Source organism: Microcaecilia unicolor, chromosome 5 (genome assembly GCF_901765095.1).
Source record: "Microcaecilia unicolor chromosome 5, aMicUni1.1, whole genome shotgun sequence".
NCBI lineage: Eukaryota > Metazoa > Chordata > Amphibia > Gymnophiona > Siphonopidae > Microcaecilia > Microcaecilia unicolor.
Genome location: NC_044035.1, coordinates 95,195,750 through 95,221,194, shown reverse-complemented (window position 1 = coordinate 95,221,194; position 25,445 = coordinate 95,195,750). Strand labels below are relative to the sequence as shown.

The 25,445-nt window shown below is 42.1% G+C and overlaps 1 protein-coding gene across 1 annotated transcript in view; it reads left to right on the top strand.

The window, feature by feature from the left end:
• CCDC6 (coiled-coil domain containing 6) overlaps positions 1-25,445 on the top strand; it is a 161,699-nt gene that overhangs the window by 41,629 nt on the left and 94,625 nt on the right. Inside the window, exon 2 of the mRNA XM_030203109.1 lies at positions 10,149-10,298. Coding sequence (XP_030058969.1) covers positions 10,149-10,298 — 150 coding nt within the window. The remainder of the gene's footprint in view (positions 1-10,148; positions 10,299-25,445) is intronic.

The following is a 25,445-nucleotide window of genomic DNA, read 5'->3' as shown; positions in this document are numbered from 1 at the left end:
AATACACTTAGTGAGTTGTGCGTGTAAATTCTAATTGTCAATTAGTGCTCATTATTGCTTGTGCTGTTACCAATGCTGATTAGCTTGTTAAGCCAATTAAGTTACGTGTGTTATAGAATATGCTTGGATTTCAGCGCGGAACACTAGGCATGATATATAGAATGTGCGGGATAATGGCTAAAGTCTTCCTCCACCTGCAAACATATAGTCCCAAATAATTCTGGTAAGCATTCCAGTTCTTAAAAAGTACCTTTAAAACAAGAAACACAATGAAACATACGTTATTATGGGATTCCAAGATGGTGCCGAACTAACCGGCTGCTGAAGGAGCTGATGTTACCTTGTCTTCTATTACGTGGTTATCGCTTGATTTGGTGATAGGAAAAGGAAAGAGAAAACTCAAGTTTTTCCTCCCAGCATCATGAGGTCCCTCCCCAGACCCAGGCCACTTTGGACAGTTTCATTCAGTGGGTCTGGGATTGGCATTGTGCCTTGTCTGCTCCTGCTGAATTGAGCCTGGAGACATCACTCAGCGCAGGCAGCCTTTGCAGCTCAGCGGTGAAAACAGCCCAGTTAGTCCAGGATTTGAGTCGGATGCTGTACATCACGTTTGGTGAATTCTTTCAAAAAGGCGGTAAATAAGTCCTAATAAACAAATACAGAAGCTGCATTATTGGTACATCTTGAAGGAAAAGGCTCTGGTCATGTGGATGCTGTGATTACAGACTCTGAAGAAAAAGGTAGGCGTGCTACCCTTCCCATAGAGAAACCAGAGGTAGTCACTTTGGACTTCCTTTGGCTAGCTGTTAGTGCCATGGAAAAGTCACTTTCATTGAGAATTGAGCACATTTTGGTTGTAACCCAGGATTTCAAGTTTCAGGCACAACATTTTGACTTCCCAAGAAACCAAGATGATTTGTCAGCAAGAGTTAAAGATCTTCAGAAATGTAGTTGCTATTGTTAAGGATAAGATTGAGATCCAAAGGAAATTGGAAATGTTGGATAATCAGAATAGAAGATTCAATTTATGTTGTCTTAACTTTCCAATGTAAACAGCAGTGTCGCCTGAACTAATGTTAAGGAAATGCCTAACTGAAGTATTAAAGATATGTATGGACAGTATGCCCCAGTGTTGAGGGCATATTAACTGAGAAATAATGGGAAAGTGAAGAGGAACAAGGAAGAATCCAGAGATTATCAGTTAATATCGAGGTTAGCTTAAAATATCACCGCTTTTTTTTTTTTTTTTTTTTTTTTGGAAGCTGAAAATTTTGGGAGAAGGAGATGTATTGTGCTCTACTTTGGTGGTTGCCTTTGCCCCAGAGTTTGACTGAAACTGGGTATTGAAATTGTATTTCCGGTATAGAGATGTTGTTTTTTGGGGGGCAAATAGATATTAGTTTCGTGACCTGTGGAAGGTAACACAGAGGGAATGTAAAGATTTTTTGCATTTAGAGGACTTTGGGCATTAATTTTCTAATTTAATTTCCTTGTAAATATGTGTTTTTCTATAACAATATATATATGTCTTTTATGACCCAGAACAGTTATTCTGGACTCTAGAGCTTAACCTGGGGGGGGGGGGGGGGGTAGTCAAATGATGCCAGACAAAGGCTGTTTGTAGCGTATTCAGATTTTGACTATTGTTTTGTAGGTTTTCTTGGGTAAATTATTTTTTCTTTGAAAGCTTTCTGGGATTCCCCATATTTTCTTTCAGGAAGGTCCTTATTTTGTCTGAAAAGTTTTAGTAGTTTATTGTATTCTTTCCTTCTGGGCATGTTATCTATTATAAGGTATACTTGCAAATGTATATTCTTAATATTGAAAATAAATTTCTCTTTGTACAGTCCCTCCCTTTCTCCCTAAGGTAGTTTCTCTATTCCATGTGAATTAGAAATTTTATTTATTTTCAGTATTTATATACTGCCTAGATCTAAGCGGTTTATAATTTTCTTTCTCAGGATGTTTGCTTGCCCTCCTTTGTGGAGGAGAGCTCTGTTCCAGTGGACAGGAGGCTCCACAAGCTGAATGTCCAGAGGATGCTTCTACAGTTCCTGAAGGAGACTAATGATTTTCATGGCCCTAGGAGGAGCCAGGCTGCCTTGAAAGCATCCATTGTGAGGTGGATCAAGGTGGCTATTGAGACCGCCTAAATTTGCAAGAATTGTTTGGTGCCTCAGGGCCTATAGGAGAGTGATAAGGAAAACAACTTGCTCTGTAAAGAACAGTGCTAGATTTTTAATTTGAATATATTTCCCCCTTTGGGTTTGAATCACAAGATAGATTGTGTTCTTTTAAATATCTGTTTTTTTGTTTTTTTTTTTGTTGAAATGGGTATTAGATTTAGGTTTATTTATAACCTGCCCTTATCCAGGACAGAGGATAATAAAACATGCATAAAAATAACAATGCACAAATATCACAATATCAAAACAGAACAATTCAAAACCCAAAACCCCCAGGCATAATCAGGGCAAATGAATGTCCCACAAAAGTCCAAAACAAAATCAAGGCAGTCCCATCTCATTAGGTACATAACCTAAGCAAATCAATTGGTCCTTCAACTGATGCTTAAGTGCAGCTAAATGTGTTTGCTGTTTTATTCTCAAAGGTAATCTATTCCATTCATGCGGTCTGGTGGCAGAAGACTCTCTTCTGGTTTGTTCCAATCGCAGTGGTTGCAAAGCAGGCACCACAAGGTCACAAGCCATTGCTGACTGCAGAGGCTGTGGTGGCACATACTACTGTACATCATTTTGTAAATGAAAAGAATCCTGGTAAACAACAATTTAAATTTAATGCGGTGAGTGGCAGGCAACCACCGCAGTCACTTTAGATAAGTTGTAACATGTTTTAACTTTATCAAACCGTACAAGAAACTGACCACAGAGTTCTGTGTAATTTGCAGTGAATGGTCACAAGAAGCTGACAAATACAGATAAATGATGTTGCAATAATCCAATCGCTCCATATCATTACTTGCAAAGTTATCTCTATGCAACAAATGTTACAATTTACTTAACAAACGTAACTTAAAATAGGAATTTAGAATTGCCAACTGAACTTGTGATTTAAAAGACTGGTGGGAGTCCAGGAATATTCCCAGACTCTGTACCTGACTAGAAACTTTCACAAGAATCTCTGACAAAAGAAACACACTCTAGGCAATGTCATAGTTGAATCAACAACACACATCAATTCAGTTTTGGCAATGTTCAACATTAATCGATTATTTGCTAACCAACCTAGTATAGCATTGGGAACAGAAGCTGTCAGCGGGAAACAATATTGGACATCATCCACATAAACTTGGTATGAAACATCAAAAGAATGAAACAGATGGCACAATGGGAGCAGATATCAGTGTCCAATGAATGCACAGTTAAGTCTCCCTCATCTGCACAACTTGCTTCCTATTGCTCAAAGGAGTAAACATTTCAATATGTTGCCTGCAAGGTCACACGCATGCAGATATCTCAACAAAATTTGATGATCAAGCATATCAATTGCTGCAGAAAAGTCCAAAAACAAAAAAAAAAAAAACGTATTTAGTGCATCAATCCAACCCAAGACACACTTCATCCAAATCTGCTGCCACCAGTTCCTCAGTGCTGTGACATACTGAAATGGGTCTAACAATTATTTGACAAAAAATTGTCAAATTGAAAATAAACAGATTGTTCTACTACTTTAGTGAAAACTAGTAGTGTGGAAATTGGGTGAAAGTTAAAACACATCACATTCCAGGGTAGGGTTCTTCCCACTGGATGTACTGTAGTAATTTTCAACTCCATGAGGAAAATGACTATTGACAATAGTAGTCAAGAGGGGAACAACAAAAATTTCCATTCCCCCTCCACAAATTTGTGGGAGCAAACATCAGCTATCGACCCAGTGGGATGGCATGACATTTTCACAAACACGAGTGACTAACTGCAGAAAATTCATCCCAAGCATCCTCAAAAAATCAATGATTCCTCTGATGACCCAGGACTAGAGAACGTATTAATGTTTCTAATTTTTTTACCAAAATAATCTGCAAGGTCATGGGGGGGGGGGGGGGGGAAACAAGGAACTGACCTGTGCAGACCTTTGTTCTTGGGTCAAGGAGCGTTCAACTGAATATACCTTCTTTGGATATTTTAAAGATTCTGCTATCTGGTTTTGATAATACTGTGCTCTTTAAATGAGCAATTCCTTCATATCAGTATCTTTAGATCTTCTCTACTCCCTTTCAGTGTGTCGAAGTTCACGGCGTGCCTGCCTTAGTTCACAAGAGAGCCAAGGTGCCTGCTTCTCAAAATTTTTAGCATAAGAGTCCTTTTAGGGGCAATCAGATCCAATGCAGAATTTAGCGTAGCATCCCAGTGCCCTACCGTGTCCTCAACCTGAAGGACAGAAATGTTCCTCCAAATCCATAAGATTTGGATCCACCCAAGACTGAGCAGTCTTAGTTTTCACAGAATTAATAGTCTGAAACATTGACTTAGCAAATGACAATATGAACATTATTAGAGTGGTCCGAACATACCACTGGTAGGATGTCCACAGAAACATCAGACAACTATCTTGTTGGCATAAAAAGCAAATCCAAAATACGGCCTGCCCGGTGCCTGGCCTGATCCACAAATTGCGGTAAAGATGATGCTGTAAGAGCATCAAACACATGAGATGACATAACACACGGAGCCAATGGAATATTAAAATCCCCTAATATAAACAAATGACAGATCCACAGGGAGGGTAGACAAAATAGCCAATAGCAAAGAGTATTCACCCACGGAGCATTTAGTGGATAATAAACCAAGCATATTGAACAAATTAGCACCTCTCTGCTTGTTTCGCAGTGAAATAAAAGGGTTGGTCTTATGACCGATTTATGGTGATGATTGGTTGTCTTTTAGTTTGATGGAGTGGTTACAATGCTGGTTGGATCATTCGAGTTAGAGGGGTATAAGGCTTTGGTGCATTAGAGCCTTGTCTATTTCTTATTCAGGTAGTAGATGAAGCTGTTGAAAATGTGGCTTTTGACCTCCTGAGTTTTGGGGATTTGTTGTAGGGATTGAACTTTGGATTCATATGGGGTTAGCATTATCTATCATTTAAACTTTTAAAAGATGTCTTTGACTTTATTTTTAATAAATATTGTTTTTTATTTGTAGTGTCAGTATATATGTCTTGAGGAAACCCTGTGATGGAGTGATATGATTTGTTTTTCATGTTGACATTAGTAAACATGGCTCAGCAACCACAGGCTTGTGTGTTAAATCCATCTAAGACCAGAGCCTGTTGGCTTACAGGACATAGTTCTGTTCCTTAACTTACCCCTATTTTATTTGGCCTACCAGTTCCAATGGTTCCATCTTTTTCAAATATTTAGGAGTGATTATAGGCTCACATTTAACCTTTGCTCAGCATGTATCAATGATAGTAAAATCTGTTTGTTTTTTCTCTTCAGTTCAAGCGGTAAAATATTCTTTCATTTGAAGCCCTGCACACACTAATTCTTGCCCTTGTAATTTCCAGAATTGACTACTATATTGTGGTCTTTGCAGGAATAACTCATGTAAACCTGAAGCGTTTACAGTCACTACAAAACATGGCCGTGCGACTAGCCTATAAGGCAGGGAAATATGATCGAATATGTCCACTGCTTCAGAGACTTGTTCTCAAATTAGGTGGTATATAAAGTCACATAAACCTAAATGTGTAATTGCAAGGTCTTGAAGTGTTGCCTCCTATAGATGACATGAGACACTCTGGTGAATGTTATATGGTTGAAGTTTGCAGTAAGATGAGTGGGGTAAATTTATAGTTGCCAGTCTGATTTTGGAGTGCTGCTGTTTGCATGGAGACTTTGGAGGTTAGTTCAACCACTTGTGGTTTTTTTTTTTTTTTTTCTTCATTTCATGTCCGGGAAGAATCAGTTTTGAAGGATTTTGCTTTTCATCTATAATTCCTTCATACATGTGGACTGTCTTGTTCAGCATTGGACATTTTGAGGACGCTTTCAAATTGATACTCCTGGACTTTCTGGGTGGCCACTAAAATGGTCTGTAGTCTTCCATCATTACTACTACTACTACTATTTAGCATTTCTATAGCGCTACAAGGCATACGCAGCGCTGTACAAGCATAGAAGAAAGACAGTCCCTGCTCAAAGAGCTTACAATCTAATAGACAAAAAATAAATAAAGTAAGCAAATCAAATCAATTAATGTGAACGGGAAGGAAGAGAGGAGGGGGTAGGTGGAGGCGAGTGGTTACAAGTGGTTACGAGTCAAAAGCAATGTCAAAGAGGTGGGTTTTCAGTCTAGATTTAAAGGTGGCCAAGGATGGGGCAAGACGTAGGGGCTCAGGAAGTTTATTCCAGGCGTAGGGTGCAGCGAGACAGAAGGCGCGAAGTCTGGAGTTGGCAGTAGTGGAGAAGGGAACAGATAAGAAGGATTTATCCATGGAGCGGAGTGCACGGGAAGGGGTGTAGGGAAGGACGAGTGTGGAGAGATACTGGGGAGCAGCAGAGTGAGTACATTTATAGGTTAGTAGAAGAAGTTTGAACAGGATGCGAAAACGGATAGGGAGCCAGTGAAGGGTCTTGAGGAGAGGGGTAGTATGAGTAAAGCGACCCTGGCGGAAGATGAGACGGGCAGCAGAGTTTTGAACTGACTGGAGAGGGGAGAGGTGACTAAGTGGGAGGCCAGCAAGAAGCAGATTGCAGTAGTCTAAACGAGAGGTGACAAGGGTGTGGATGAGGGTTTTGGTAGAGTGCTCGGAAAGAAAGGGGCGGATTTTACGGATGTTGTAAAGAAAGAAACGACAGGTCTTGGCGGTCTGCTGGATATGAGCAGAGAAGGAGAGAGAAGAGTCAAAGATGACCCCAAGGTTTCGAGCTGAGGAGACAGGGAGAATGAGAGAGCCATCAACAGAAATAGAAAATGGGGGGAGGGGGGAGGTGGGTTTGGGGGGGGAAAATGAGAAGCTCGGTTTTGGTCATATTTAATTTCAGGTGGCGTTGAGACATCCAGGCAGCAATGTCAGACAAGCACGCTGAAACTTTGGTTTGGATGCAAGGTGAGATATCAGGGGTAGAAAGGTAGATTTGGGAGTCATCAGCATAGAGGTGGTAGGAAAAGCCATGGGATGAGATTAATGAACCAAGGGAAGAAGTGTAGATAGAAAAGAGGAGGGGACCAAGAACAGAACCCTGGGGTACGCCGACAGGCAGAGGGATAGAAGTAGAAGAGGATCCACCAGAGTGAACACTAAAGGTGCGGAGGGAGAGGTAGGAAGAGAACCAGGAAAGGACAGAGCCCTGGAATCCAAGTGAGGACAGGGTATCGAGAAGTATGCTGTGATCGACAGTGTCAAAAGCAGCGGAAAGATCAAGAAGAATGAGGATGGAATATTGACCTCTGGATTTAGCCAGTAATAGGTCATTGGAGACTTTAGTAAGCGCAGTTTCGGTTGAGTGGAGAGGGCGAAAACCAGATTGTAATGGGTCAAGAATAGCATGTGAGGAGAGAAAATCAAGGCAGCGGCGGTGAACAGCACGCTCAAGTAATTTGGAGAGAAAAGGAAGGAGGGAGATGGGTCGGTAATTAGAGGGACAAGTAGGGTCAAGTGAAGGCTTCTTAAGGAGAGGTGTGACCACAGCATGTTTAAAGGCAGCAGGGACAGTCGCAGTGGAAAGTGAGAGGTTGAGAATGTGACAGATAAAAGGAATAAGAGTAGGAGAGATGGCATTAAGAAGGTGGGTGGGAATGGGATCAGAGGAACAGGTGGTACATTTTGAGGAAGAAAGGAGAAGTGTAGTTTCCTCAATAGTAACTTCAGGAAAGGAGGAAAGGGAATGAGGGGAAGGAGAGAGAGGGGAACGGACTAGTGGAGGGAGAGCTGGTGAGGTAGAGAAAGCAAGGTTTATCTTTTGAACCTTGTTGTGAAAGAATTCAGCAAGGGTCTGAGGAGATAGTGAAGGGGGAGTTGGGGGAGGGGGCACCTTGAGGAGAGAGTTCAATGTGGTGAAGAGAAGTCGAGGATTAGAGCCAAGAGAGTTGGTCAGTTGGATATAATAATCCTGTTTGGCACGTAAAAGAGCAGATTGGAAGGAGGTCAGCATGAACTTAAAGTGTAAGAAATCAGCAAGGGCCCGAGATTTCCGCCAGAGGCGTTCGGTGGAGCGGGTACAGGAACGTAGGTAGCGGATATTAGAAGTCAGCCAAGGTTGGGGTTTTGTACGCCTTACAGGGCGGGTCATCAAAGGTGCAAGAGTGTCTAAGGCAGAGGATAGAGTATTGTTGTAAGAAGAAACAGCCTCGTTGACAGACGTGGATGGTGCCACAGTAGAGAGGAGGTTTGAAACATGGGAGGATAGAGATGAAGGGTCAATGTCGTGAAGATTCCTAGATAAATTAGATAGGATAGGACGGGACTGGGAGGGAGGAGATTTAAGTGTGAAAGTTATAAGATGGTGATCAGAGAGGGGAAGATCGGAGGCAAGGAAACTAGAGGGTGAACAGTTGGAGGAGAAGATGAGATCAAGACAGTGACCATTTTGATGAGTGGGGGAGGTGGAGCATAGTTGGAGATTAAAGGACGACGTTAAAGCGAGTAACTTGGAAATATAAGAGTTGGAAGGATCATTAGCAGGAATATTAAAGTCACCAAGGATGAGAGAGGGGGAGGAAGGATCATGGAAGAAGGCAAGCCAGGCATCAAAGTCACTGAGAAAGGATGAAAGGGACTTATCAGGGGGACGATAAATGACCGCTATTCGAAGAGGCAGAGGAGAGAAAAGGCGGATAGAGTGGACTTCAAAGGAGGAAAAACAGTGAGATTGAGGTGGAAGAAGGGGTTGAAATCTGGAGGAGGGAGAGAGAAGTAGTCCAACACCGCCCCCACGGCCAGCAGGGCGAGGAGTATGTGAAAATAGATAACCGCCATGGCACAGGGCTGCGACTGAAGCAGAGTCATCAGGGCAGAGCCAGGTTTCTGTTATGGCGAGCAGATGGAGGTGACGCGAGATAAAGAGGTCCTGGATATAGGGGTCATAAAGCATATGGGGACATACTTAAAAATCTCATTGCATATACTTTGGTAGAAAGGCGAGAGAGGAGAGATATAATAGAGACATTTAAATACCTCTGTGGCATATATACATAGGAGTTGTCTTTCAATTGAAAGGAGGCTGTGGAATGAGGAGGTGTAGAATAAAGATGAAAGGGGACAGACTCAGGAGTAACCTAATGAAATTTCTTCTTCACAAAAAGGATGGCAAATTTGTGGAATGGCCTCCCAGTGGTGGTGGATACAGACTGTCTGAATTCAAGAGAGCTTGGGACAAGTAGATAGGATATCTAACAGGAAGGGATAGTAGATTGGATGGGCTGACTGGGTAGGTCATAATATCTTTATTTGGCTTCATTTTTCTCTGTTTCTAAGTGAAAATTCCAGTGCTTTAAGTAATTTTATAAGGTGCTGAAAAGGCTTTTGATCAGGTAGAATGGAAATATTTCAGGTTGTAGATTGGTTTGGGTGGAAAATGCTTTGTGCAAATGAAATGTGTAAGGTTCCTGGAAGGAGGATACTGGTGAATAACTTTTGAGATTCGTTTGTGGTATCTGGTGGTATTGGACTGGAATTCCCCTTATTTCTATCTTTTGTTTAATTTAGCACTAAAACTTAATGCTGTTAAATTCAGTGTTGACTTTGAATGAACATTATTAACACTGTTAGCTCTAAAAACAAAGCAGTCTTGTTTATCAGATTATTCTGACTCATGCAGCAAAGGTTAGAATATTATTTTACAATAAAAAAAAAATGTTGCAGAATTTAACTCAGGTTACCCAAATCTGCCTGTGAGCTGCTGATCCAGCTTGATCATATCAGTTGCTCAATTGGTTAAGGTGGTAAACCTAGGGAATAGTTCCCAAACAGTGTCCTGGAGTACCTGCAGCCATTCAGGTTTTCAAGATAATCAGTGTCAGTCTTGGGATCCACTAGTCTGAGGAACACATGACAGATAGGAGTAAATCCCCAAGCTTTGAGGATTTTGCAGTCTAGTCCTTTACTCCAGCTCTTAGACATTCATACTTTGGGCAAATGTGCTCCATCTGCATGTATATAAATATATTCATTTGTGTGTTTTACAGCAAGCAAGAGCAGAACAGGAAGAAGAGTTTATCAGTAATACTTTGTTTAAGAAGATTCAGGCTTTGCAAAAGGAGAAAGAAACACTTGCAGTCAACTATGAGAAAGAAGAGGAATTTCTTACTAATGAGCTGTCACGCAAACTGATGCAGGTTAGTACTTTGACTAAGCTTTTATTTAAAATTATTTTTTATACCAACCAGTATTAGGCAAGTCAGTTTGTTTATAAAACATCGGAGAACCTTTGCCATTCAGATTACTTGATTAGATGACACACACCATAAGCCTGGTCTCAAGCGCTGAAATCTTGGTCTGATTCTCTGCAGAACGTAGAACCTTTTCTCTTGATCTTTTTATTTTAAAACACTTAACTTCCACAATAATTTGATATTAAGGAGTATTATGGCTTGTCTTGAATCCAGTGTATTTCAACTTGTAGTATAAAAACTAATAATGGCACATCTGGACTATCGCAACATTATGTAAGTTTGATGTTATGTGTAATCCGATGTAGACTACAGACATTACATAACTCAGCAGCCTGATTGATATGTAAAACTACTAAATTTGAAAGTGGCAGGCCATTTCTTTGTAAACTCCACTGGCTTCCAATGGAGGCACGTTCAATTTAAGTTATGCTTGTTTTTTTAATCTTATATGGCCAAGTACCACAGTATATGTTAAATTTAATTTCTGTACTTAGTAAGAATTGCGTTAGCAATTCCAGACATTTGATGCTTGTTTCCTTCACCTCAGTGCACAATTTATAAGACAGAATTCTCCTTAACTGTTCCATATCAAGCAGCAAAATGGTGGAACATGCTGCCAAAGAACATGAATCTAATTATATGTTTTTTCAAATATTTATTTATTTGGATTTTGCTCACACCTTTTTCAGTAGTAGCCCAAGGTGAGTTACATTCAGGTACACTAGGCATTTCTCTGTCACTGCAGGGCTCACAGTCTAATTTTGTACTTGAAGCAAAGAGGGTTAAGTGACTTGCCCAAGATCACAGTTGTTAAAAACTTGGTTATTTAAGAAGTTTGCTTTGTGCTGATCTATGGCTTTGATCTTATTTAAGTTTTAGAGCTGTTTCATTTGTAAGTCAAAAATCATATATGATGAGTTGAATGGTTTGATTTGCTAATATCTGTTAAAAGTTTGGTTATTTTAGAAGTTTGTAACATATGTATGCTCTAGGGTTTGCCCTATTTCTTTGTAAACTGCACTGAAGTAAATTTGGGTACGTGCGGCCTATAAGTGCCAACTGTAATATAATAAGTAAATGTGACCATCTTTGGGAAAACATGACTAAAGTCATGAGATTTTAGTCATGTTTTCCCAGGGATGGTCACAAATAAATAAAAACAAAACTTAGGGCTCCTTTTACAAAGCTACGCTAGCGATTCGGGTGCGGCAAATGTGACAAAACCCATTCAGTTCTTATGGGTTCATTGCAGTTGCCACACATGAATCGCTAGTGTGGCTTTGCGAAAGGAGCCGTTAGTATAAAAAAAAATAATAGATGGCCTGTAACTTAATAGGAGATGGTGCTGGCATGGTGGCTCAGATTTCCAGAGCTGCCCATCTTATGGCTCTCCTGATGGGGAGGATAATTTGTTTAGGTTGCCCAGATGGGGAAATGAATATCAAAAGCCAGCTAGTTAATGCTGAACCCCTTACTAGTATGTAGCGTGCTGCCGAGAGAGACAAATTTGGTGCCCCATATAATAACAAAGCCCATTTTTATAGAAGAAGCCATTAAAAAAAAAAAAAAGGCATTATCACTAGTGGGTTTACATGAGTAGCATTACATCAGTAGTGGATTTTGTACACACACATATATGAGAAGAACTGATTAGGGAACTGTCCAAAACTCAAATGTTTTGCAGAATGATGCTGGCTGTGAATGCCAGAAATATAAGGACTCATTCGAACCCTAGGTTCAAAGAAGAAATTAGCAGGGGATTATGCAGGATTCTAACCAAGTGCAAGTCCTAACAGGTAGTAATGCTGCTTTCTGCTTGTATTTCCATTATGAAATATAGCAAGCTTTTATAATTTTAAGAACCACCCAGAACATGCCCAGAGCATGCCCCTTTTAAATCTCTGCATGCTGCTGTTTATACATGTAAGCAGTTCTTGTTCTACCTGACTACTTAAACAAACTGATCTATACTTATAAATTGTTAGGCAATGTTGATATATGTTATATAAGGCTTCTGAAAGTCACTCAAACTTAAAACACAGCAGTGATCTGAATTAGTAAAATGTATTAGTCATTTTCTACACTGATTTTGGAAGGAATTTTGTTTTTTAAATAGTAGTATGAAAAATTTTGAGTTGGCATTTTCCTTAATTTTTGAAGCATAAATATCAGAGTTTACTTTTTGATGTATCTTAAGAAGCAGTGTTTTTTAAACAAACTTCACAAAACATATATTCTTTAAGAGATTAGTTTCTTGTCAGAACGCACAGCTTTAGGAGACCCCGTTTTCTTCTTTCCTGAAGCAAACAATGAGGTGTGTTTTCAGATCACTTAGATTTATATATAGAGGGGTATTTTCGATAGTGTCTAAGTTGGACTTTGGATGTTTTGCGCTAAGTGTACCAAATCCAAATAGGAAATACCCATTCTTGTAAAAAGAAAAATGCCTTTTTTAAAAAAATACCATTTCGAACAAGGTTTTGTGCTTTGTGCATTTATCTTTTTAGGCCATTTTGGAAAAAAAAAACACATGTTAAAAATGCACAAAATCAAGCCCTTTTTGATGTAAGAGGGGCCAGCATTTTTAGCAGACTGGTCCCCCAGATATCCCACGAGAGCAGTGGGACCCCATATAAATGCTCCCAGGTACACATCTTACCGTTGCTCCCTTATCTTGTCTGCTGAACCCTCCAAAACCCACTACACCACTACAAATAGCCCTTATGGGTGAAGGGGACACCTGTATGTGGGTACAATGGGTTTTTAGTGAGTTTTGGAGGGCACACAGTTCTCCCACAAGTGTTACAGGAGATATGGGCCTGAGTCCACCTGTCTGCAGTGCACTGCACCCACCACTAGACTACTCCAGGGACCTGCATACTGCTCTAATGGACCTGGCTATAACATCTGAGTATGTCATAGAGGCTTGTGAGTACTATTTTTATCCACATTGGGGGTGGGAGGGGGTCAGTGACCACTGGGGGAGTAGGGAGGGGTCATCTCTGAATCCCTCCAGTGGTCATCTGGTCATCAAAATGTTGAAGTTTTCGCCCTAGACGTTTTGGTTTTGTTGCGTTATGGCTGTAATAGGTCCAAGTGTAAGGCATGTCCCTAATCCCACCTTCAAAATGCCCAGACATTCTCCCTTATGATTTGGATACGTTGCAGATGAATTGCATAGATAAACGTACAAAACGATTTTGAAAATAACAATTTGGTGTAGAAATCCGCATAGAGTGAGCGCACCGGTCCTTGGGGGGCCCCAAGATCCAATAAACCTCGTGACCTGATAGCCTGTTTTTCAGACTTCAAGATAAAAGAAAAATCATGCAAGCCTCCCGCAAGATAGCAGACTTTACATGGGACAGTTATCAAATTGAAATATACCAAAATCTAGCGGCATCTACGCTGAAAAGACGGGCAGAACTCAAACACTTCCCATAGTTCCTTCGCTCTCAGGTAATTCAATATAGATGGGGTTACCCATTTGCCTTGAGATTCTATAAAGAAGGCAAGCTACACCAGATTCAGACGATTGCAGAGGTGGCAGGAATATTCCCAGAAGCAGCTGCTGGTAAAGAGAAAGGCACAAACCGTTCCTCAACCTTACCAAAAGAGGCTCGCCCGCGTTGGCAGAGGGTCACAGCGGGAAGGGGCCACTTACAACACCAGCAGTCAGACTCTGCTCTAAAATCTGAAAGCTTTAAGGCGAAGGATTGAAAAAAAACTGTGATCATATTGGACATGATTTATTTGGACTGAGACCTACTAGAGGCATAGGCCTCCTGACGGAGTCTGGAAGACGCATTAATACTGGTCCCAGTGAGCCATGGACTGGGAACTCTGCCGCAGGTGGATTAAAAGTTTGAAGCTCTGACAGAAAGGTGGGAGTCACTTCCTTCTAAGGTGCCCTCATGTTTGGGAAAGAGAGGTGCCAGATAAATGAAGGAGGGAAAGGAGGGGGGTTATATCGCTCTACTTTATATTGCTCTACTGGAATGGTGGCAACTCCTCAGATGTTTAGCATAATATTGCAAGTTTTAGCAATGTGTACTAACTTGGTTAATGTAAAAGATATGTCATGAATGATATTACCTTTCTTACATTTAATGTTAAGGGGTTAAATTCACCAATAAACCGTCAATTTCTATTTAAAGAGATCCGACGCCTACATGCAGATGTGACTTTTGCACAAGAAACGCATTTACTCCCAATTCATGAGCACCTGTGTAAGCATAGTAGATACTACCACCTTTATTTTGCCTCTAGTCACATTGAAATAAAAAATGGGGTGCTGATAGCTCTCTCTAGAAAATACCCTTGGCAGGTGAAACATATAGTCCGAAATAAGAGGGGGCACTATATTCTTGTGGTCCTACAGGTGGGAACAGAGGTATTGTCCCTTCTAAATATATATGCCCCCAATGAGCGTCAGGGGGCCTTCTTTGAGGAACTGTCAGGGCTCCTTTCCAAACACGTAGAGGGCACTTTATTGATGGGAGGGGATTTCAGTCTTACCCTACAGCCACAGTTGGATAACTCCACAGGGGGTGTAATATATTCCTGACAGGGTCGTCTTAAGCTTTATAGTTTTATGGGAAGATGGCACCTGCTGGGCATTTAGCGCTAGCTGCATCCCCACACTCACAATTACACATACTACTCTGCAGTTCACCACTCCACTCTCGTATTCACATGTGGTTGGGTCCCCCTAACTTATTGCTAAGTACAAAAGATATACAGATCCACCCTAAAACGTGGTCTGATCACGCTCCCCTTACTCTGGAGATGGAGCTTAATGTGTTATCCCCCCTGCGACCAGTGGCGATTTGATGATGGTCTCTTGGCTGATCCCCTGGAACTCGATGATAACTGAGAGGTTAATTCTGTGATACTTTGGGAGGGCCTAAAAGCAGTAATGCGTGTGAGGGTTATAGGACTGCGGACTCATAAGATAGCAGGCGAAACCGATCCCAAGAACTACATACAGAGCTGTGCACTTTGACCGCTCAAGGTCAACGTGGCTCATCTACCCCCCAGGTCGAGGAGCGCATCCATGCCGTCCAGTTGGAGCTCCGTGAGCTCCAGCTGGCAGAGATAGCAGAACACCTACAGAGAGTTAGGCAAACTCATTTCGAATTTGGAAATAGACCATCCCGACTCCTGGCACATAAACTAAAAAAGCAATTCCTCAGCAGATTTATCTACACGATACTAGACGATACAGGGAAGAGATGCACACAATTAGAAGATATTCAGTTAGCCTTCTTATATTTTTATAAAACACTGTACCACCCTGATATCTCGCTCACGATATTGGAGGTTCAGGAATATCTGAAGGAAATACAACTCCCAAAAATAACTATCTCCCAGGGGGAGGCACTGTCGACGCCAATAACTCTAGATGAAGTCTTGGAGTCCATACAGAATACACCCACCGGGAAAGCACCAGGGCCAGATGGGTTCACTAATAAGTTCTACAAATGTTACCGCAAACTTCTTGCCCCCTGATGGTTTGTGCTTTTGGCGAGCTGGAGTGCCTGCCAGAGCTGCCATATTTTCTGGCGCCTGGCATACATCACCATCTTGCTGAAACCGGGAAAAGATCCACTTCGGACTATAACTGTTTACAAAAATCCTAGCCAAAGGGCTTCAGAGAGTGATGCCACATTTAGTTCATGCCAATCAGGCGGGTTTCATTGTGGGATGCCAAGCGTTCAATAATACTCGGAGGGCTCTCCATTTGATTCATGAGGTGAATGGCGTGAAACTGCCCACACTCATTCTCTCTCTAGACGCCAAGAAAGCATTCGATAGAGTGCAATGTTCTCTGTATTAGAATGTATGGGCTTCACAGGGTGCTTTGTTTCCTGGCTCCGTCTACTCTATACCTCGCCGATGGCCTCCTTGCAAATTAACGGCTCCTACTCTATCCCATTCTCTTTAGGTCGAGGAACGCGGCAGGTTGGTGCGCTCTCCCCTCTGTTATTTGCATTAACTATTGAGACTTTGGCTTAGTCTCTTCGAACACACCCAGAAATACAGGGCCAGACAGTGGGTACAGAGACACACAAAGTTATTTGCTGATGATATTTTATTGACTCTGACGGAGCCGGTGTGATCACTGCAAGCGGCAATGTGGACTATACAGAGCTACAGAAGAGTTTTGGGTTTCCGGATTAATATGGATAAATCCGAGGCCTTGGGCCTCCATATGCCATTGATGGTACAAAATGCCATTCGTCAATTATACCCTTTTTGATGGCGAACTAAGTCATTGCGTTACTTGGGTATTAATTTTACACCATCGCTTCATAACCTCTATGAGGCTAATTTTCCCCCAAAGATAAAGGAAATATTTCAGGATTTAGATAAATTGTGGGGCTTGGTTGGGTAGAATATCGGCTATAAAATGATGGTTTTGCCAAAGCTGCTGTATTTATTCTTAGCATTGCTACTACTTAACATTTCTAAAGCGCTACTAGGGTTACGCAGCGCTGTACAATTTAACATAGAGGGACAGTCTGTGCTCAAAGAGCTTACAATCTAAAAGACAAGTGAACAGTCAGTCTGATAGGGGCAGTCAAATTGGGGCAGTCTGGATTTCCTGAACGGTAAGAGTTAGGTGCCGAACGCAGCATTGAAGAGGTGGGCTTTAAGCAAAGACTTGAAGATGGGCAGAGAGGGGGCTTGGCGTAGGGGCTCAGGAAGGTTGTTCCAAGCCTAGGGTGAGGCGAGGCAGAATGAGCAGAGCCTGGAGTTGGCGGTGGTGGAGAAGGGTACTGAGAGGAGGGATTTGTCCTGTGAACGGAGGTTTTGGGCGGGAACGTAAGGGGAGATGAGGGTAGAGAGGTAGTGAGGGGCAGCAGACTGAGTGCATTTGTAGGTAAGAAGGAGAAGCTTGAATTGAATGCGGTATCTGATTGGAAGCCAGTGAAGTGACCTGAGGAAAGGGGTGATATGAGTATATCGGTTCTGGCGGAATATAAGACGTGCAGCAGAGTTCTGAACAGATTGAAGGGGGGATAGATGGCTAAGTGGGAGGCCGGTGAGGAGTAAGTTGCAGTAGTCAAGGCGAGAGGTAATGAGAGCGTGGATGAGAGTTCGGGTGGTGAGTTCAGAGAAGAAAGGGCGAATTTTGCTGATGATCCAGTCTGTTCAATGTCCACTATTAAAAGATTCACCTATCTCAATGTACACACCAATGTAAATAGTCCAACATCTTTGCTGTTGTTCTTTTGAATTATGCTACGGTATTAGGTTAGTGTTAAAGATAGTTTATTTGTGATTCTCCGTTCCAATATTGTGTTAAATATTGTCACTAAGAATCAAGAGAGGGAATGTTATGGTATAAGCCAATTGTCAGAATTAAATATGTAGCAGAGTTATTGATTTTATCAATATAAAAATGCAGCTTTTAAAAGATGTATTGAAACTGCATTTCAATACCTTCTTTCCCCTTTTCCCTGGGAATTTCTGGTAGCAGGGCTAGGCAATTACAAACACTTAACAGAGACAAAAGGTAGCTTTCTTCTCCTCCCATCTGAAACAAAGCATGACTAGGTGGATACCTGAAGGCTCATCAGGACATCTCTGAAAACCAAAGACCCAAGAGACAGAAAGTCTGGAGAACCCATTGACAACAAAGAACTCGGAGGAAAACCATAAATAAAACATTTGCCTGTCGTCAGAGATATACCTGCCCCCTCCCATCAGCTATCAGACAAATCGACGCCAGGACATCTGCAGAAAGGAAAGACTTATAATGTGATCATGTGAACAGACTGCAATAACCATAATGCCTTGCAAGTTATCCAGTGCAAACCAGGAAGCAGGTGCTGGGACTCTGTGATCATATCCTCCTGCAGCTTGCAAGATATAAAAGCAAAAGCTGTTTCCCCAAGAAGCAGATTCTCTCTTCAGCTGCAAGCAACTCAGATCCATTCACTGCAGAAGCCCTGCTCCTGACCACATGGCTCATCACAGCATGCTTGTGACAAAGACTCTCCTGTAAGTTTAACTGTAAGCTTAACTTTTAAACTGGCTACCTTACTTAAGTACAGATTATCTGTAAAGATCTCTTAAAAGAACTATCTCTCATTTGTAACCGTATTTATATGATTGCATTAATCATATTGTAACTTATTAAACCTTTTTGAAGCTAAAAATATAGTCTTTGTGTCCTGGGTGCATACCTTTAAATCTGAAAGGCAGGACACTGCATTTCAACAGAGATATTTAATTCATTGCAATTGTGATTATTGTTGCTTTAATTAGCAACTGGTGGAGAATATACATATATATATTAAATTATAAACATTAGTGAGTGCTCTAGAGCTCTTTCCCCCAAGATAAATCATTTTTTGTAACATTTTTTATTGCCACTACCATTGCCCAAGCACTTTTTTCGCCAACTCAACTGTAAGGTTTTTGCATACATTTGGAGGCATAAGCCACTGCGGGTGCGAGCAGTGATCCTATATCAGCCAAAGCAACAGGGAGGTATGGGAGTCCCCAATTTTCTTTTGTATTTCCAAGCGATGCAGTTACGCCTATTGGTGGAGTGGGTCGCTGAAACTACCAATTATTGGGTCCAAATTGAGAGAGAGACTGGCTTAGGCATACATCAGTTGGGATCTATATTGTGGTTTCCCCGTCAACAGCTACTACATCATGTTAAGACGCCCCCCCCCCCCCCCCCCCCCCCCCCCCCCCCGCTATACGTTTTCCTCTACAAACCCGGTATGATATACGCTGAAGGCTCTTTCCCAACAGGACATACTTTAGACAGACGGCCATAAGGGCCGCCCCAGGTTTTCCCCTCGGGACAGAGGAGACGTCTATAGAAACTGGGAACGAAAGGGCTCATCACAATTGGGACAGATTTGGGAGGAAGGGCAAGTGGTGCCATTTCTAGATCTCCAGGAAGAGTATGGTTTATCATTCCACCATATGTTTAACTATTGGCAGTTACGAGACTATGTACTCCGTAGAGCTAAAGATGAACTGACTTTAGATGACACAACAATGGAGACTGCACTCCAGGGTGGGGATGCCAAGGGCTATATATTATGGTTATATGCAGCACTCCTGGCCCAACGTACCCTTATATTGAGGTACACACAGAGATGGGAGAAGATATGGGAAATAAATATGATTTACGAAAATGGAAGAAGACCTTTGGATATATGCTGAAGGCTTCTGTCTGTAGCTCATTGATAGAAAATAGATACAAAATTCTTTATCGCTGGTATTTCACCCCATACAGAATAACAAAAATGTATAAACAAGGAATGGGCTATTGCTGGAGGGGATGTTCTGAGAAGGGTGACATGCTCCACATATGGTGGACTTAAAGATAAAGCCCTATTGGTTCGAGGTGGTCCACTTGCTAGCTCAAATTATAGGAGTGCGGTATCCGTTGACAGTGGAATCTTGTCTTCTGCACTTTCGCCCACCAGGGGTTCAGCCGGAGACACATCGTTTGACATCAATCCTGCTGGTAGCGGGAAAAAATTTTTTGGCAGTGGCTTGGAGAAACCCGCTGTCGCCTCCAGTGTTGAAAGTAACTTACAAAATGGATTATCTATATCAGATGTCTAAACTGACAGTGCTCCAATCAGGACAAATCATACAGTTCCATAAACAATGGGACAAATATGCCACATGGAGATCCCGTTCTGGGATAGACCTTGATTAACCAAGATTGATGGTGCTACCTAGTTGATACTTTCAAGACATCGGACGATTTTCTAACTACAGAGAGCTGACAATCTAGTGGAGTAATGTTTTGAGAATGAGGGAGGGGGATAGGGGAGGGGAAGAGGGAGATGATTGGTTATATTGTTACTGATATCATTGCAATTTGTATCATTCTGATTTCTAGCTGTTTCTGCTTATTGATGCGGTTTAAAAACTTTCAATAAAAATATATATTAAAAAAACAACAACAATTTGGATGTTTAGAGAAGAAATCCGTCCAAATGGCGCTTTATGCAACTTTTTGGATGTCTCTTTCCAAGATCACCCCCCCCCCCCCCCCCCCCCCCCCACTGTAACATATGGAACTTTGTAAGTCTAAGTGCTCTGAAAATGAACGCCAGTGCCTTTATTTGAAATGTCTTTCCTAGCATTAGCTTACTCTGTTCGGAACCAGCAGGTGTTATCCCTTCCCACCAGCAGATGGAGGTAGCAAAAACTCAATTCCACCAGTGGCATCACTGATTGATTATTTTTGTGGTGCTTTTCTGGACACAATCCAGCATTTTTTCTCTACCTTCCATCAGGTGGTAGGTTGTGCTGTGGTGCTCTGTCCCTGGTGTAGCTCTCCGCTGTGCTGGCTGCACAATGTGGTTGAGCCCTAACGGCTGCTTCCATGTCATAGTCTCGGGACCATACTTAGTTGAACTCAGATCTTGGCTCTACAGCCTCCAGTCCCCTCTATAGTTCCACTGGGGCTTGTCCCTGAGGGATCTTGCCTGAGGAGTTCGAGTCGCCATTCCCCCACCCCTCTTGCCCATTCACTTCATGAGCTCCCAGGTGCCTAAATTCCCTCCAAATTATTTTTTTCTCTGTTTTAGGGAGTAAGGCTTTTTACTGCTCCTATCATTTTAAGGTGAAAAAAAAAACAGAGCAGCCCTGAACAGGAAGAGCCCTTACCTCGTGGTTGAAGAATTTCCCTGTAATTTATAGGGATTTCCCTTAATTTGCACCCCAAGGGAACCCGGGACAGCACAGGATCTGGATCCCCAGGCCAAGCAGGTTTGGGCAGCATGTCAGGCCCAAGCCTGCCTGACTCCTGGCCGGGGATGCCTTCCTGGAAGCGCTGCTCTGTGTGCAGGAACTGTCAGGTTAGTATGGCTGCCCGTTATGTGTACACACAGTGCGATGGGCTTTGGGGGTGGTGGAGTGTCTCTAGTATTGGTGTCCTTTACCTCCCCCCCCCCCCCCCCACCAAGGTGTTGGGACCCATGGTCCGGATTTCGGTGGGATTGTCAGCCATTTTGTCTCCTTGGGGATTTCTTCTGCTGCTTCTTTACAAAGCTCTTATCTACATGATGGTGGCAGAATGGCGAAAGTCCTGATGGATCATCCAGTCTGTTGGGCAGACAGGATGGACCATGCCGGTCTTTTTCTGCCATCATCTACTATGTTACCTTTATACCTTTGTTCAGGAAGAGGTTGAAAGGTATTGGTCCTTTTCTAAGGTAGATAGTCATATTATGGAGGTCACTAAGGTGACTGTTGTGCTGGTCCAGTGGGGCTTGGCTCTTAAGAAGCTCCATGACAAGAAGATGGAGCAGCAGTTCCGCCTGTCATTTTTTGTGGGGATGTCCAGTATTCAGGTTGCCATTTGTGTCAGTTATGCGACAAGGGTCGTGCTGCTGTCCCCAGAGATGACTCACCTGGAGTCACGGACAGTGTTTTTGTCGAATGTTCCGTATGATGTGGTCCACTTCCTGCTCAGTGGCCGCTTTGGTGGTTGTGGCGTCGCCACTGGGTGGCAGGTGCGGGTTCCAAAAAACTGTTGTCAGCTGCTCTTTAGGGGCTGGTTGCTCTTTGAAAACAACCAGGAAAAGCTGGTTAAGGATATGGGAGAGGTACGGCCTCTCCAGCTCCCTGATGTTTCTATGTACTGTTTCACAGAAAGGTTGGTGGATGCATGGAATGGTCTCCTGGTGGAGATTGTGGAGATGAGGACTATCAAAATTTAAGGAAGTGTGGGACAGGCATGTGGGATCCCTTAGTGGTTACCAAGGAAGGGCTTTTGGAGTCCTGTGCTCCCAAAGGGAGAACTAGAGATCAGGGCGGTTTCAGCCCACCCTCCGCACTACTTCTCGGGCGCAGCCAGAGCAGGCCCTCCTAGCAGGGTTCCTTTTGAAGGGTAGTTAGTGCCACTCTGTGGTGGTTTTTTCACTTGCTTATTGCAGCTGCAGTGATTGATGGTGCTTGGGTGCGTTACAAAAAGGGACCTTCTGCTGCTTGAACAGATGCATACTGAATTGTTCCAGAGAGCACCACAGATTATAACCAGTGATGTCACTGGTGGAATTCAATTTTCTGTACCTCCATCAACTGGTGGGAAGGGTATACCACCCACTGGTTCAGAACGGCGACAGTGACTAAAGGAAAGAAAATTATCAAGACAGACATAATTTCTCTTTCTTGGCATTTTACTGTTCAGTTGGCTTATGAGCTGTTTATCAAATTGTTTGTGAGCAGTAAAATACAATAAACGGCTTTTTGAAAGAAAGGCTTTTGAGATGCTGACAAAGGAAGGAATAGCAACAAAACAGTGGATATGACCAAAGATCAGGGTGTAGCCAATAATAAACAAATTTACATAAAGGAAGGAATAGACATAAGGGAGATCACATTTTTAAAGAATGACATACACATGTACTTCTATAGTTAAAACCTTTTTTTTTTTCATTTAATTTATTCTGTTTTGTTGTGAAAATACTTAGCATGAAAGGAAATAGTCTGCATGTTGCTTGAGGACCCTCTAGTTTAACATGGAGATGTAATGGTTATGGGTGGGCCTATGTGGTGGTTAATTACTCCTGGGGAGTTCTGCGCAGAATTTTCATACTTGCAGAATTTATCTATAGGAAGCTGTGTCTGGATTAGGCCAGGCAGCTTCAGGGATGTAAAGGGAGATTGAGGCAGGCCTAATATGTAAGTTGCGCAGGTAGAGGAAGGCAGGCAGGCCACCTCTGTTGGCTATGCAGGCATAGTGGGTTGAGGTAGGTCGACAACATTTGTCGGGCAGATGGAAGGACAGAGGCCTTTGACATCTGTCAGTCTGTATTCAAATGTAGAAAGCTGTCTAGGTGAGAGGGAGGCTATATCTTCAGTTTAAATGAAGCAGGAGGTGCTGCTGATGTGTCAGGCCTTGGGAAAGTGGGAGAGAACATGAGTGGAAAGGAGTGAAACTTTTGGGAGAGAAAAATAGATGGATATGTTGGGGGGACAGTGGAGGGGATCAAACTGGTAGGGGGAAGGGGAGTATGAGGAGGTGAAAAAGGTGAGGAGATTGAGCATGGGGTTAAGGGGTGCAGGTAAATGAGTAAAAGATGAGGGAATTTGGGAGGTAGGAAGCAAATAGGAGCCATGGAAAAGGGTGTTAAGGAGGTGCAGAAAGTGAGTCGGAGCACGGATGAGTAGGACCATAGCCTGAGAGATATCGGATGCTAGGGAAGAGAGCACGCAGAAGGAAGGAGTCATATCTGGCTGGAGAGGCACTGGGAGGAATGCAAAGGGGATCAGGCTCAGGGAAAGAGAGAGCAGAGAGAGCTAAAATGGAGAGAGCAGAGAGAGCTAAAATGGAGAGATTTATTTTTATTTTTGTTACATTTGTACCCCGCACTTTCCCACTCATGGCAGGCTCAATGCGGCAGGCAATGGAGGGTTAAGTGACTTGCCCAGAGTCACAAGGAGCTGCCTGTGCCGGGAATCAAACTCAGTTCCTCAGGACCAAAGTCCACCACCCTAACCACTAGGCCACTCCTCCACTTGAGGAGGGTGGAAGGAAAGAGAGAACAGAGCCAGAGGGGTTTGAGCTGAGGAGGAGAGAGGGTGGAAGGAGCATTCTTTGATACACTTTTTCAGTGTACGCTTGAGGGAATTCTGCACAAAATATTTTTTTTTTTAGCTTTATTGCATTTTAAATTAATTATACAAAGACGTGATTTATTGTCATGAAATTAGCAGAATTTTCAAACACTGTGCACAGGATTTGTATTTTTTTTCTGTGCAGAATTCCCTCAGGGCTATAATATGAAAGAAATCACTAGCTGTGGAGCATTTCAAAGACTAGCATTACGGGGGGGGGGGGGGGGGTCCAGTGTCCGGGGTTCCTGAGTTTAGTGCATTATAATAATTTGGACATTTCAATGCCCTTATCAGTATTATTAAAATTAAGGTCCAGAGCATGGAAAATACCATCACATTTTTTTTGATGTGGGAACCAAATACAGTACTCCTAGATATATTTTTATATCTTGCATAAATAATTTGTCAAGGCTTTACAGTTCCATTAGGATTTTTATTACTTAAATAACGAGCTTGAAAAAGCAACAGCTTTTGTTATAGAACGGCATTGATTTTGAGGTTTTCTTGCTAATTTTACCTAGCTAAATAGATGCAACTGGCAAAATCTGTTGCATAAAATCAAATAGGGCGCATTCTTATGCTTCATATTTAGTTTCATGTAAAGAACACTCTTCAAGATCATAAACTGAACATTAGATGTGACCTGAGGATCACACACACAATAACACAAATTAAAGTGAGATAATTTAAAGTGCAGGTATATTAAAACATTTGTCACACCCACCACTATGGTGGTTCTGAAATTTAAGTCTTTCAGATTAACTAGCAGATTGATTAGATCCATTTAAAATATCATTAGTATACATAAATATTTTATAGTTTGCAAATAGTGCTATATACATTTTGATTTTGCTTCTTTATCTGTGTTGAGCTCCCTAATTCTGTTGCAGTTGGGTCCCAGGTAGGCTAAATTTGTATACCACTAAATGTGAGCTGACACTTGCGTACCTTGTGAAGGAAAGAATATTTCTCAACAGTATAGTCTCAATTAGCCTTCTGAAGAGACAAATGGAGAATACAGTACTGATCTGTACCAAAATGAATGATTCAGACCTGCAGTCAGGGTATTCATCATGTGTATATCTTGCTCTCTGTTCCCTGTAGGGAGGAATGCCCTCCCACTGAAACAGTGTTTTCCCCTCTAATTCCTCAGTGTATGGTCTCTGGCTCTGGTTTGGATCATCTCCTACTATACCTGATCTTTGACCTCATGCTGATGGAAGAGAAGCTGCTTTTCAGAACAGATAACTGGCACTGTCCTCTACAAGAGAGGTGTGCTGGACAGTAAATCACAAACGTCCATATGTTTTGTCCTGGGAACTTACAACAAAACAGAAAACCTTCAAACTTTTATTGAATTTGAGGAGTCACACTTAAAAAAAACAAAATGAAAACCCCACACTATATAGCATAGTAGCTTAATATGTATTGACTGTTTGTCATCCGTCTTGATGCTGTCATGCACTAGTAATAGCT